General features: G+C 41.5%; 1 protein-coding gene across 2 annotated transcripts in view; it reads right to left on the minus strand.

Annotated features, from left to right (window-relative positions):
- The window catches only part of EGFLAM (EGF like, fibronectin type III and laminin G domains), a 343,739-nt gene that overhangs the window by 91,448 nt on the left and 239,585 nt on the right, over nucleotides 1-12,706 (minus strand). For both annotated transcript variants that reach the window (XM_029578471.1, XM_029578480.1), the window contains 2 exons: nucleotides 12,421-12,521; nucleotides 8,663-8,763 (listed from right to left, as the gene is read on the minus strand). In XM_029578471.1, the coding sequence (XP_029434331.1) occupies nucleotides 8,663-8,763; nucleotides 12,421-12,521 (202 nt within the window). The remainder of the gene's footprint in view (nucleotides 1-8,662; nucleotides 8,764-12,420; nucleotides 12,522-12,706) is intronic.

The following is a 12,706-nucleotide window of genomic DNA, read 5'->3' on the forward strand; positions in this document are numbered from 1 at the left end:
TAGTTTCCCTACCCATTGTGCGGTATATAAAACTTTTAAATAAATAAATAAAGGTTTCAAAAAGGGGGAGGGCATGGGCGCGGTCTGGGCAGGGCATGGACATTTTGGAGCGTGAACTTGAGATATGCGAGCACATTTTTACGTGCCCTGGTGCACGCCGAGGTCCCCTGTTACATAACTTTACTTCTGCTATGGGTGCTGTGTAAGTTAAAATGGAAAGAAAACTAGGCAGATCTGTGGGGTTTTAAAGGTCTGGGCTAACTGAGGGGAGTGAAGGCTATCAAACCCGGGGGGGTTGAAGGACTTATTTCTTACCTGGGTGAACTGGGAATGAGCTGTTAAAACTGGAAATGTCATTAGCGTGCGCTCATTTTAAAATCCCCCCCGAGTTAAGCGGTAAAAGCAGACTTATTTCAGACTTCTGAAAATGTATAGCCATACCAGAAAATGCTCCAAACTGTTGGAAAATGTTGAGAATCGCTGGTATAATGGTATCAGTTTCTTTAACCAATAGCAAGTTATCATCAGCAATTAGATTTAATTTGTATTTAGAGTCATCAGCCATGATACCCTGACAATCAGTACATTGTTGTAATTTAATAGCTAATCTTCAAGATACAAAACAAACATAAGAGGAGATAAGGGCCAACCTTGTCTTGTCCCACATTGAAATTGAAAAGGAGCAGTAGATTTTCCATTAATCAAAATATTGGTGGTAGGCTGATCATATAGTCTTTGTATATATTGCAAGAAGAGATACTGCAGCCCAAACTGATGCAATACCCAAAACAAATTATCCCACCTAATTTTGTCAAAGACTTTTTTGGCATCTATGTTGCTAACTAGGTAAGCCTGTTTGGCAGAACATCTCACTTTGGGGTAGATTTTCAAATGTGCGCGCACACATGGATGCTCAATTTTTTAACATTTGCGTGCTGGTGCGCGCATGTTATAAAAACGGGGTCTTCTCCTAATGGCCACCTCCCCAAACCCTCTTCCCTTCTGTTTTTAACAGACAAGACATGCATATGTAAGAGCTCATGCATAGTCAAACAGAAACTCTAAAAAGGGGTCTCCCCATTTCAGAATAGAGATGTGAATCGTGTCCTCGATCGTCTTAACGATCGATTTCGGCTGGGAGGGGGAGGGAATCGTATTGTTGCCGTTTGGGTGTGTAAACTATCGTGAAAAATCGTTAAAATCGTGAGCCGGCACACTAAACCCCCCTAAAACCCACCCCGACCCTTTAAATTAAATCCCCCACCCTCCCGAACCCCCCCCCAAATGCTTTAAATTACCTGGGGATCCGGCGGTGGTCCAGAACGGCGGCGGTCCGGAACGGTCCCCTCAATAGAATCGTGTTGTCTTCAGCCGGCGCCATTTTTCAAAATGGCCGCCGCAAAATGGCGGCGGCCATAGACAAAAACGATTCAACGGAGGAGGTCGTTCTGGACCCCCGCTGGACTTTTGGCAAGTCTTGTGGGGGTCAGGAGGCCCCCCCAAGCTGGCCAAAAGTTTCCTGGGAGTCCAGCGGGGTTCCGGGAGCGATTTCTTGCCGCGAATCATTTTCGTACGGAAAATGGCGCCGGCCATACGCGTATGGCCGGCGCCATTGGCAGGAGATCGAGTGCAGGAGGTCATTCAGCGGCGGTCCGGAACCCCCGCTGAACGACCTCCTGCAGTCGATCTCCTGCCGGCGCCATTTTCCGTACGAAAACGATTCGCGGCAAGAAATCGCTCTCGGAACCCCGCTGGACTCCCAGGAAACTTTTGGCCAGCTTGGGGGGGCCTCCTGACCCCCACAAGACTTGCCAAAAGTCCAGCGGGGGTCCGGAACGACCTCCTCCGTCGAATCGTTTTTGTCTATGGCCGCCGCCATTTTGCGGCGGCCATTTTGAAAAATGGCGCCGGCTGAAAACACGATTCTATTGAGGGGGCCGTTCCGGACCGCCGCCGTTCTGGACCACCGCCGGATCCCCAGGTAATTTAAAGCATTGGGGGGGGGGGTTCGGGGGGGGGGGGGATTTAATTTAAAGGGTCGGGGGTGGGTTTTAGGGAGTTTTAGTGTGCCGGTTTTCCTGCCCTCCCCCTTCCCCCGATTTACGATTTTTTAACGATAAATCGGGGGAATTGGTATTGTATCGTGGCCCTAACGATTTTTTGACGATTTAAAATATATCGGACGATATTTTAAATCGTCAAAAAACGATTCACATCCCTATTTCAGAATGTAATGCTCACCAGTTGTGTGGACCCTTAGTGCTTGCTGGCACTGCTTAGTGAGCATGCCCAGTAGGCCCACTTTGCCAGTTGGTGAAGAAACCCTGTGGCAGGACTGGCTGGGCTTCGCCTATACCAGTCGTGTCTCCCACAGGTTGAGTCTTTGGGTTTTGGTGGCTGGTAGGTTTTAGGTGGCTCCCTAGGGCATTCCAAGAACAAAGGCCAAGTACAGGCATAGGTCTGGACAAGCAGCAGACAGCAGAAATGGAGAACAGTTCAAGGGTAGAGGCAGGCAGCAGACAGAATGCAGTCAGTTCCAAGGCGAAGGGTCAGATCCAGGTGTCAATCAAGGGCGGTCCAAATCCAAGCCAAAGTCAATACCAGGAAATCAAGCTGAGGGAAGACAAGGAACAAGATAGAACTGACAAACAGGGCTAGGCAACAAGGAATGGAGACGATGGGAGCAAGACATGGACAACAAGAAAGAAACAGGCAGGGAAAGACAAAAACAACAAAGCAAGGCACAAGAATAAGGCAAGCACACATGAAGCAACACACACTGGAACACAAGGTTTGCTGAGGCAAGGGAAGACCGAGTGAAGGACCATTATAAGGACTAAGGCCAGTGATGTCATCAGTGGGCGCTGTGGCCCTCTTCCTGCTGTGGGCTCTTTAAGAGAGTGTTTGTCGAGCATGTGCATGCCTAGGGATGGACATGGGAAGTGGCAGCTGGCGGTATTTCCTACCTCTTGAAGCGACCTTTGTGATAGGTGGCATCTCAGTCACGAGTCTTGCATGGCGGAATTGGGGGTGAGTATGGGGGTTCGAGGGGAATGCCCCACGAACTGCCAATCGTAACATAGACAGCATGACCTGCCTTCTGGAGCATGGTTGCTCATGCCATGTCAACTCCTGACCAAGGTGTGTGATCTCGTTCTTGTAACCTCTTGACCAGCGAGCTGCCCTGGCTGTGGCAGAGTTCACCTGTGAGCTGTCATGTCTGATAAGTCTTTTTTTTTTGGATTGGCTGTTCTTGTCTCCAGGTAGATTTGGGCTCTTATACCAGTCTGGAACATGTTTCTGAAACCACACCTGGGCTGTTTCTTAGGACACTGCTTATGGAGAGAAGCTGTATTCCTTCCTTAGTTAAACAGGCAAATCAGATAACTCAGGCATGTACTGTTATTCTGGCCAAAGTTCCTCATCTTTGTATTTCTGCTGAAATACATGTCGATGCCCATCAAGTGAAGTCAGAGTTCATATTTTGTTGAATACAGTGAAATCTCTGGTGCCTCCTTCAAACCCAGTTTTAAGCATGTAAATCCTGACAATGTCTCCAATTTCTAACAATCTAGTTTTTGTGTCACAATATTCTAATTTGTCTTCTCAGAATTCAAGTATTGATAAAAAAAAAACACTAGCCAGTGGTGGCCCTTTATAATTGCTTTGATACTGTAGCTTGTTTCTCATATATTTGAAATTTAAACCTTTTTGATTTAATATCTCCATCTATGCTTCCTCCAGTTGATAAATCTTGAAGTGGTGAAGTGATGGGCCAGATTTTCTTTGGATATCATAGTTTTTGTTCCATGATGGTGCAGTTTTCAGAATCAAGAATTGCTACTCTAACTTTATAGTTTATATAATTTGCTGTTTGTGATGACTTTTGTATGTGCAGAAGACCACAGAATGCTTCAGAAATGTTTATCTGGAATTGGCAGGTGACTCCCACAAAATACAGGAAGTGGAAAGAGAGCGTAACAAAATCAATCAGTTCAAAAAAGCAGAAAAGATAGCTAGGAATAGCTGCTAGAAAGCTATGACCACAAATGCTTGTAGTCTGGGCAATAAAATTCCAGACCTGCAAGCCCTAATTATGGAGGCGGACTTGGACATTGTTGCTGTTATGGAGACACAGTTCACTGATTCTCATGAATGGGATGCTACCATCCCAGGCTATAACTGGATTAGGCAGGACAGAGAGGACGGGGAAGAGTAGTTCTTTATGTCAAAAACAAAATCCAAGCAACTGAATTGCAAGGGAAGTGGGGTAAAGAAGAAGCATTATGGGCTGTCCTAAAAAAATGAAGTTGCTTTCATTGTTACTGGTGTGATCTATAGGTCTCCTTCTCAAACAGAGACATCCAAAAGATGAGAAAGAAGGGAGAAGAATGCTAGTTGGAGTTTTTAATCTGCCAGATGTGAATTTGAGTATCCCTTCTGAAGAATCTACAAGAAGTAGAGAGATATGGATGTCCTTCAAGGGGTTCTGCTCAAACAAATGCTAATGGAACCCAGGAAGGAGGGTGTGATATTCGACCTAGTGTTCACTATTAGGGATAATGTCTCTGATGTCCAGGAAGATACCCACCTGAGCATCAGTGATCATCAGATAGTATGGTTTGATATCACGAACAGGATACAGGGAAATCACATGAAGACCCGTGTTTTGAATTTCACAAATATAGAGTTTGTCAAAATGGGGATGTACCTGGAAGAAGTACTGGAAGACTGGAAAAAAATGGGTGAATTGGAACAAAATTGGGCCAAATTAAATAGCACTATTACAAATGCAACAAATCTATGTGTTAGAAAAGTAAACAAAAGTAATAGGAAAAGAAATCGATCTGGTTCTCAAAGAAGGTGGCGGACAAAACAAAGGCAAAAAGTACAAGACATATAAGGATCCCAAAACGATGATAACAAGAAAGAATATCTGATGAAGCTGAGGCAGACAAAGAAAGAAATCAGGAAAATGAAAGATCAAGTGGAAGAAAGCTTTGTCAAAGAGGTAAAGTGAGGTGACAAAACATTTTTTAGATATACCAGAGAAAGAAGGAAAGCCCAAAGCAGTATAGTGAAACTGAAAGGTGACGAGGAGAAACATAGAAATGACTGCAGAAAAGGACCAAATGGTCCATCCAGTCTGCCCAGCACGCTTATGGTAGTAACTACTGGCCATACAAGCCAACTTTATAAATATCAGTTTCCTAGACTGTCAAAGCCAGGGCCTCTGTTGGTTGTTGTTTGAGTCCAATTCCCTGTTACCTCTTGCCATTGAAGCAGAGAGCAATGTTGGAGTTGTATCAACAGGATTAAGGCTTATTGGTTAAGGGGTAGATTTAAAAAAAAATATGTGGACATGTCCATGCGCGCGCGCTACCCACGCACACACATAGACGTGCGATTTTATAACATGCGTGCATCTTATAAAATCAGGGATGGCGCGCACAAAGGGGGAAGGGGGGGGGGGTCGATTTTGGCAACTTTCATGTGGCAATGCATCGCGGCCTTTCCCAGTTCCCTCCCCGTCCGCTCCAATTAAGGAGCGGACGGGGAGGGACCTATCCTACCTCAAACTCCCCTCCCCTCCCCTTCCCCTCTCCTCCCCACCCTCTAAAACCCTTTTTTTAACCTTTTATTTCACAAGTTACTTCACGTCCTGACCTGAAGTAACTTGTGTGCGTTGGGATAGCGAGGAATGGTCTTGTCCCGGCCTGTCCCGCTCCACCCCCGCGACCGCCCCTTCTAAAATACGTGCAGCATGTGCAAGGCCCAGCCGCACATCACCCCCGATTTATATGCGCATTTTTTTTTTAAATCCAGTCATTTGAGTAGTAACTGCCGTATCAGCAAGCTACTCCCATGCTTATTTGTTTTCTCAGACTGTGCAATTCACTGACCTTGTAGGTTGCAGTCTGAACCTAATTCCCCTTTTCCTCTTTTCCCCCTGCCATTGAAGCAGAGAACAATGATGGAGTTGCATCAACAGCATAAAGGCTTATCAATTAAAGCCAAGAAAAGCATGTATTTGGAAATATCTCAAGCGACCTGTTTTGTTCAAAGGGAAAGTCACTTGATGGTCAATTAAAAAAAAACAAAAAAAAAAACGACCTTCTTTCTTCAGCAGAACAATTTATTGTGGCAAATTTGTCAGATACTGGTTATGGATAACATACCTTGACATTATTTGGTGTGCATCTCTCCATCCCTTTTGTGGTAATGACATGTTATCCCACCCATTTGTCTCTGATTGGGAAAAATTGTCATAGCTTTTTGTGATTGGGCTCTTTGAGTTGAGATGCCATAAAATCAGGGATATGAGGTTGATGCCGAGTGAAGTCTTCATTCTGAGTAAAGGAATCTTGGATAGGTAGTGCTTATCTCAGAAGTATGCCTGCCTGAGATTAGTTGTACTTTTCTTCAACCTAGTGTTCTGAAGCAACATTTGGTGGTCACATTGGAGAGTGTGGATTAGGAAATTACTTTTTATTTCCTGTCTTGGAGTCTGATGTTGGAAAGTCTGGGATCATGAGTTGGATTTCTATTGAAAATATTTATTTTTGATAGTGGGATATATTTTGTTGTGGTTTTGGACTTCTTAAATTTTGTAGTGAACTGTGTTGCACAAGCAATTTTTGACAAAACGTTTTGATCACAAAAAGAGGGTTTTTTTTTTTTAAACTTATGATGGAATTTTTTGGATCTTAGTACAATTCTTTTGAGAAATATGTATCTGATTGGAAGGAGCCTGAAATGTTTCCTTTTGTTTAAAATTATAAATTGTTTTTCAGACACCATTTTGGGCTTTTTTTTTAGGTTTTCATTGGTAAAATCTAGATGTGTTTTTTGACATGATTTATATGCATACATTTGATTTTCAAAAGTATGCAGGTAATTTTAAATGGAATTACATGTGTAAATGTAACATACTATCATAGCACGTGAATGTCATATGGACAATACAATGGCATATATTGATGCAATTTTCAAAAGCCCACTTACACATGTTAAGTGCATTTACCCATTTAAAACCTAATTTTAAGTGTGCAAATGATTTTTAAAATCAGGCCTAGGAATGGTTTGAAAACAGGGGTGGTAACTTTCAGACCTTTATGTGGGCACTCATTGGCGTGTGTGTGCATTGGCATGCACCCAGGGATGTGGCCCTTTTATAACTTGCACGTGAATATGTGCATATGTTATAAAATAGCCGAGCCAAGTGCACAGGTGCACCCAATTTTAAGGGGATGCTCACATAGGCTCGCAAATCCCACTTCTACGCATAAATCAGGGGATTTTAAAAGGGCACGCACCCGCGCCATTGCCAATTTACCAGTTCATCTACCAGTTAATAGCTAGGTGCTCCAAACCCCCCTAGTTTGATAGCCTACAATCCTCCCAGTTATCCCAGACCCTTTAAACCCCTCAGAAATGACTTGATCCTTTTATTTTATAACTTACACGTCATCCATATATATGCACGCATCTCTTGGCCATGCCCCAAAATGCCCATGCCCTGCCCCTTTTTGGAAACTTTCCAGATGTGTGCACAATAGGTTTTACGTGTGTATCTGGGCGCTTTTTAAAATACGGACGGCACGTGTAATCCTGACTTCTTTGCACATCTCCTAATTGATGTGCATGCCAGGCCTTTAAAATTCACATTTAAATACGTAAACATATATGTACAAAGTTACATTTGCTCCCAAGGAGGTGTAATTTTGTGTGAGTATGTCAGCATTGGTTCTGTGCCAACTGACAATTTTGAAACCATATTTATGTGCATAAATCCATGGAAATGAGGTCATTAGTTATTACCATGGTATTTACAAAGCTGAATAAACTTTAACGTGAGTGCATGTTACATGATGTAAAGTCATAATGTGAAGTTATATTGAGTGCCATCATGTCACCAGTGGAGGATCAGCTGGCAGGAGACTGTTTTTCTTTTATTAATATTTCTCTGATATTAATGCTATTCACATTTATGTTATTTTCTTTTAATATGTTTGATTTATGAGACTATTTATGGTTTTGTTTTGAACTTTCTTTTAAAGATGTTTATGATTATATCAATTGGTTAGTTCTCTGCTTTGAGCTCGGTAGAAAAACAGGATACACATATATTAAAAGTTGGGAGGGAGGAAGGGGTTACTTAACAGGTGTTCAAGCTGGCATTTCTGCTGCATCAGGACTGGAGGAGAGGTTCACCTGGGAGCTAAAACCCAATGCACCATACTGAGAGGTAACCTTCCATAATACAACACAGGCTTAGTACATGTTGCAGCAGCATCCTTATCTCTCTATAGTCTGTGTAAGCAGCACATACAGGCCCTTAGCTCCTGACTAAACCTGATTTATCAAACCTTCTAGCCTCTCCTTATTAATTCCAGGAGACAAGACAATACTAAATAAGTTCAGTTCTTCAGTGCAGACTGATATTTTGTTTGTCCTACTGCATATGCATGAACTTGTTTTACTTTCCTTAATAAAAGCATGACTGCATACACTGGGATAAAATCAGGACTAGATCAGTCTATCCAGAAGAACAATACTGTCCTGTAAAAGTAGAGCCAGCTGGTAATACTAGATGCAGGAAATCTATTAGGATTTTACAAATGACAGTGCAATTGTAATTTCTCTTATGTCTTGGTCTTACCTAAAGTGGACACTGCGCCGAATTATTGCCAGTGACATGAAGTCACCACGCCCCTGTTCGTTCTCGCCACAATACAGCAGCAAACCATCATCAGCTTCAGCCTGTCGTCACCACAGCATACAAAGGCACAATGTCAAACCCAGTCATAACAAACGCCATCGAAGATCTTTAATAAAAATGTGGCAGTCATCAGCTCTCCCCCACAATAAATCTTCAAATATGAGGAGTATGCAGACTATGATATATGAAAAAGGAAGTATTCAAACTGATAGGTTTTCAAGAATACTAGCTCTGATAACACTGAAGAGAAATACTATATCTAATACTGTAACTGAATAAAACCAAATCTTATAGAAGAAAGCAAATAGAACCTTAGTTAATTTCATTTTAGAGGCCTTTTGATTTTTGAGAAATATAAAAAATGTTGCAATAAAACTGAAACATTCTTATTTTGATTTTCAAATAATGAATTTACAATTTCAATGAGCTATGAAACTGTATATTGTCTACATTGGCACAGTCACATGGTGCTCATCTAGTACATAGGACAGATGGACAGACACGGGGAAGCTAATAGGCATGTTTCCTTCAGTATGAAATGTACCTAAAAATGTGGATTTATTTTTGAGTTCCCAAGTACAATAATTTTATGTATGCATAATGCTGTTAGTGTTCGGCTTTAAGCCTGATCCCCCATCTTGAGCAAATCATCATGGTTACCATGTTAGTCCACGTGTGCAATCCAAAAAAAAAAGTATAGATTACAATTTATCATTTGACTCTTATTTCAACAAATCTGATACTAAAATCTCATTCTTGTCATAGGCTAAAGTTTCTCCCCTTATGGTGAGCCTCTTGCTTCCCTGCTCACCATACTGTATGACTCATACCTATAGATATCTTAGAAGTAAGCCAACCTTAGAATATGCTGTTCAAGGGAGATTAAGCTTGTGTAGCTAATCTAGGTCAATAAAGTAGAATTAAGATAGGAGGAAGGAATAGATGGCTTTGAAAGAAGAACATGAGTAAGTTATTCAGACCTAAGAAACCATGAAAGAAATGATGCAAACATGAACATAAGAATTGCTATACTGGGCCAGACCGAGGGTCCATCAAGCCCAATATCCTGTTTCCAAGAATGGCCAATTCACGTCACAGGTACCTGGCAAGATCCCAAACAGTAAAACTGCTATCACACTATGATAAGCAGTGGCTATTCCTTAAGTCCACTTGGTTAATAACAGTTTATGGACTTCTCCTTCAGAAACTTATAAAAACCTTTTTTAGCTATGCTACCTGCCTTAATCTCATCCTTCAGCAATGAATTCTAGAGCTTAATTGTGCGTTGAGTGAAAAATAATTTTCTCTGATTTGTTTTGAATGTGCTACTTACTAACTTCAGAGAGTTGGATCAAAGAAGAACCCTAGAAGTGTAGCGTACTTGGATTTCAGCAAGGCCTTTGACATGGTTCCACACAGAAGACTTATAAATAAATTGTGTGTCCTTGGTATAGATCCTAGAGTGACTGACTGGGTTATAAACTGGAAGAGTGGGAGGCATCAAAGGATAGTGGTAAATAGAATTTTCTTTCAGGTTGTTATGAATGGTGTGCCTCAGGGATCAATCCTTAGACTGGTTCTTTTCAACATTATTGTGAGCGACATAATGGAAGTGTTGTTGGGAAAGGTTTGTCTTTTTGCTGATGATACCAAAATCTGTAACAGGGTGGATAGCCAGGAAGGAGTGGAAAACATGATGAGGGATCTAGCAAAGCTTGAGGAATGGTCTAAGGTCTGCAGCTAAGATTTAATACTAGAAAATACAGAGTAATGCATTTAGGATGCAAAAACCCAAGGGAAAGGTACAATATTGGAGGTGAAATTCTTCTAAGCATAAAGGAAGAGCAGGATCTGGGGGTAATTGTATCTGATGATCTTAAGGTGGTCAAGCAAGTAGATAACATCATAGTAAAAACCAGAAAGATGCTTGGCTGCATAGGGAGAGGAATGGTCAGCAGAAAAAGGGAGGTAATATTGCCCCTGTATAGGTCCCTGGTGAGACTTAATTTGGAATTCAGTGTACAATTCTGAAGACCACAACTTCAAAAGGATATAAACAGGATGGAGTCAGTCCATAGGGTGGCAATTAAAATGCTGAGTGGACTTCGTTCTAAAGCATATGTGGACAGACTTAAAGATCTAAACATATATACCCTAGAGGAAAGATGGGATAGAGGAGATATGAAAGACACATTTAAATACCTCCCAGGTTTGCATGCATAGGAGGTGGTCCTCTTTTAAAGGAAAGGAGGGTCTAGAACAATGGGTCATGGGATGAGGGTTAATGGGAGAAGACTCAGGGGTAATCTTAGGAAATATTTCTTTACAGAGAGAGTGGTGGATGGGTGAAACAGCCTCCCAGTAGAAGTGGTAGAGATAAAAACAGTAGCTGAATTCAAGACAGCATGGGATAATTACTGGGGATCTCTAAGGAAATGATGAGAATTATAATGCTAAATGAATTGAACAGATAAGCAGACTGGATGGGCCATATGGTCTTTTTAGCTGTAATGTTTCTATGTTTCTGTCATGGAGTGTCCCCTAGTCTTTGTATTTTTTGAAAGAGTAAATAACTGATAAACATTTACCTGTTCTATTACCCTCATGATTTTATAGACCTCTATCATATCCCACCTCAGCTGTTTCTTCTCTAAACTTAACAGTCCTAAACAGACTTTCATCATAGGGGAGCCATTCCAAACCCTTTATCATTTTGGTCACCCTTTTCTGTACATTTCCCAATGCAACAATATATTTTTCGAGATCTTCCGACCAGATGTGCATACAGTACTCCAGGTGTGGCCTCACCATGGAGCAATATAGAGGCATTATGACATTCTGCTTTTTATTCTCCATTAAAAAGATGTTAGTGTTATATCTGGTCATGAACATTAGCATTCCAAATAATCATTATTTAAAGCTCCCTGTCATAATTCTTACTTTATTAATTGTACATCTTTTAAACACGGACTCATTTTAAAAATAGAGATGGGCCAAAAGTTTGTAATTCAAAGCCCTTCCCTTAATTTGAGCAATCATGCTAGTCAGATCCCTGAGCAATCTGAGACCTTGCCATTTTCCCAGCATCTCTAATGATCGTTGCAATTTGGGATTGCTATCTGATAAGCTTCCCTCCATAGGTGACTGCCCGGAGGACAGGATTTAAGATTATAGTTATCAAAATGATGTCGTGAGCCCTTATTTATTCTTAATTGTGGCCAGGGTCAGCTTTATTAGTTTGACATCCATAGAAAGGGTTGGAAACTGGGGACTGGGAAATCCTGGAGATTGGAGGATCCAGCCATCCCTTAAAGTCCCAGGGCACTATAGCAGTGCCCCTTTGAGGCGGACACCTGGAGCAGGCTCCTCCTTGGCACAGATGCACTCTTCTTTGACTTGGGTATCGGCGCCTTCAAAATTTGGCACCTTAGGTAATTGTCTATGTTGCCTATTCCTAAATCCAGGCCCGATCATGGCACAGTTAAATCTATCATGTTCTGCAATTTCATTTTCAAAAATAAGAGATCAACATATCTTTACTTTTAATAAAAATAGGTGGAATACTGCAGCGACTAGAAAATTTATCTGGTGCAGTCTGACAACCTTAGATTGAGCAGTAAGTGATCACGATATTTTGTACTTAGTCTTTGACTATTTTGTCCTGTAGACAGATGATTAATATGACTCCTTTGACTTACCCTGAATTCAATGGTGATATGAAATATTTGATACGAATTTTTCAGTGGTTCAAAGGCCATGTACGAATGGCCATAGAACTGTGGATACTGGATAATCACATCTAAAATACAAACAAAAAATATTCTGATTTAGCAGCTTGCTCAGAAGTTAATCAGTGTATGTACTCAGTAGCAGAGAACATCAGATGCAAACCCCAAAAATGAGCAGGTGTAACTTTGTGCATGTAGGTTGATGTGCATACTTTAAAAAATTGAAAGCATGATTTTCAAAGTATTTTATGTGCCT

The sequence above is a fragment of the Rhinatrema bivittatum genome, chromosome 1 (assembly GCF_901001135.1).
Source record: "Rhinatrema bivittatum chromosome 1, aRhiBiv1.1, whole genome shotgun sequence".
Classification (NCBI taxonomy): Eukaryota; Metazoa; Chordata; class Amphibia; order Gymnophiona; family Rhinatrematidae; genus Rhinatrema; species Rhinatrema bivittatum.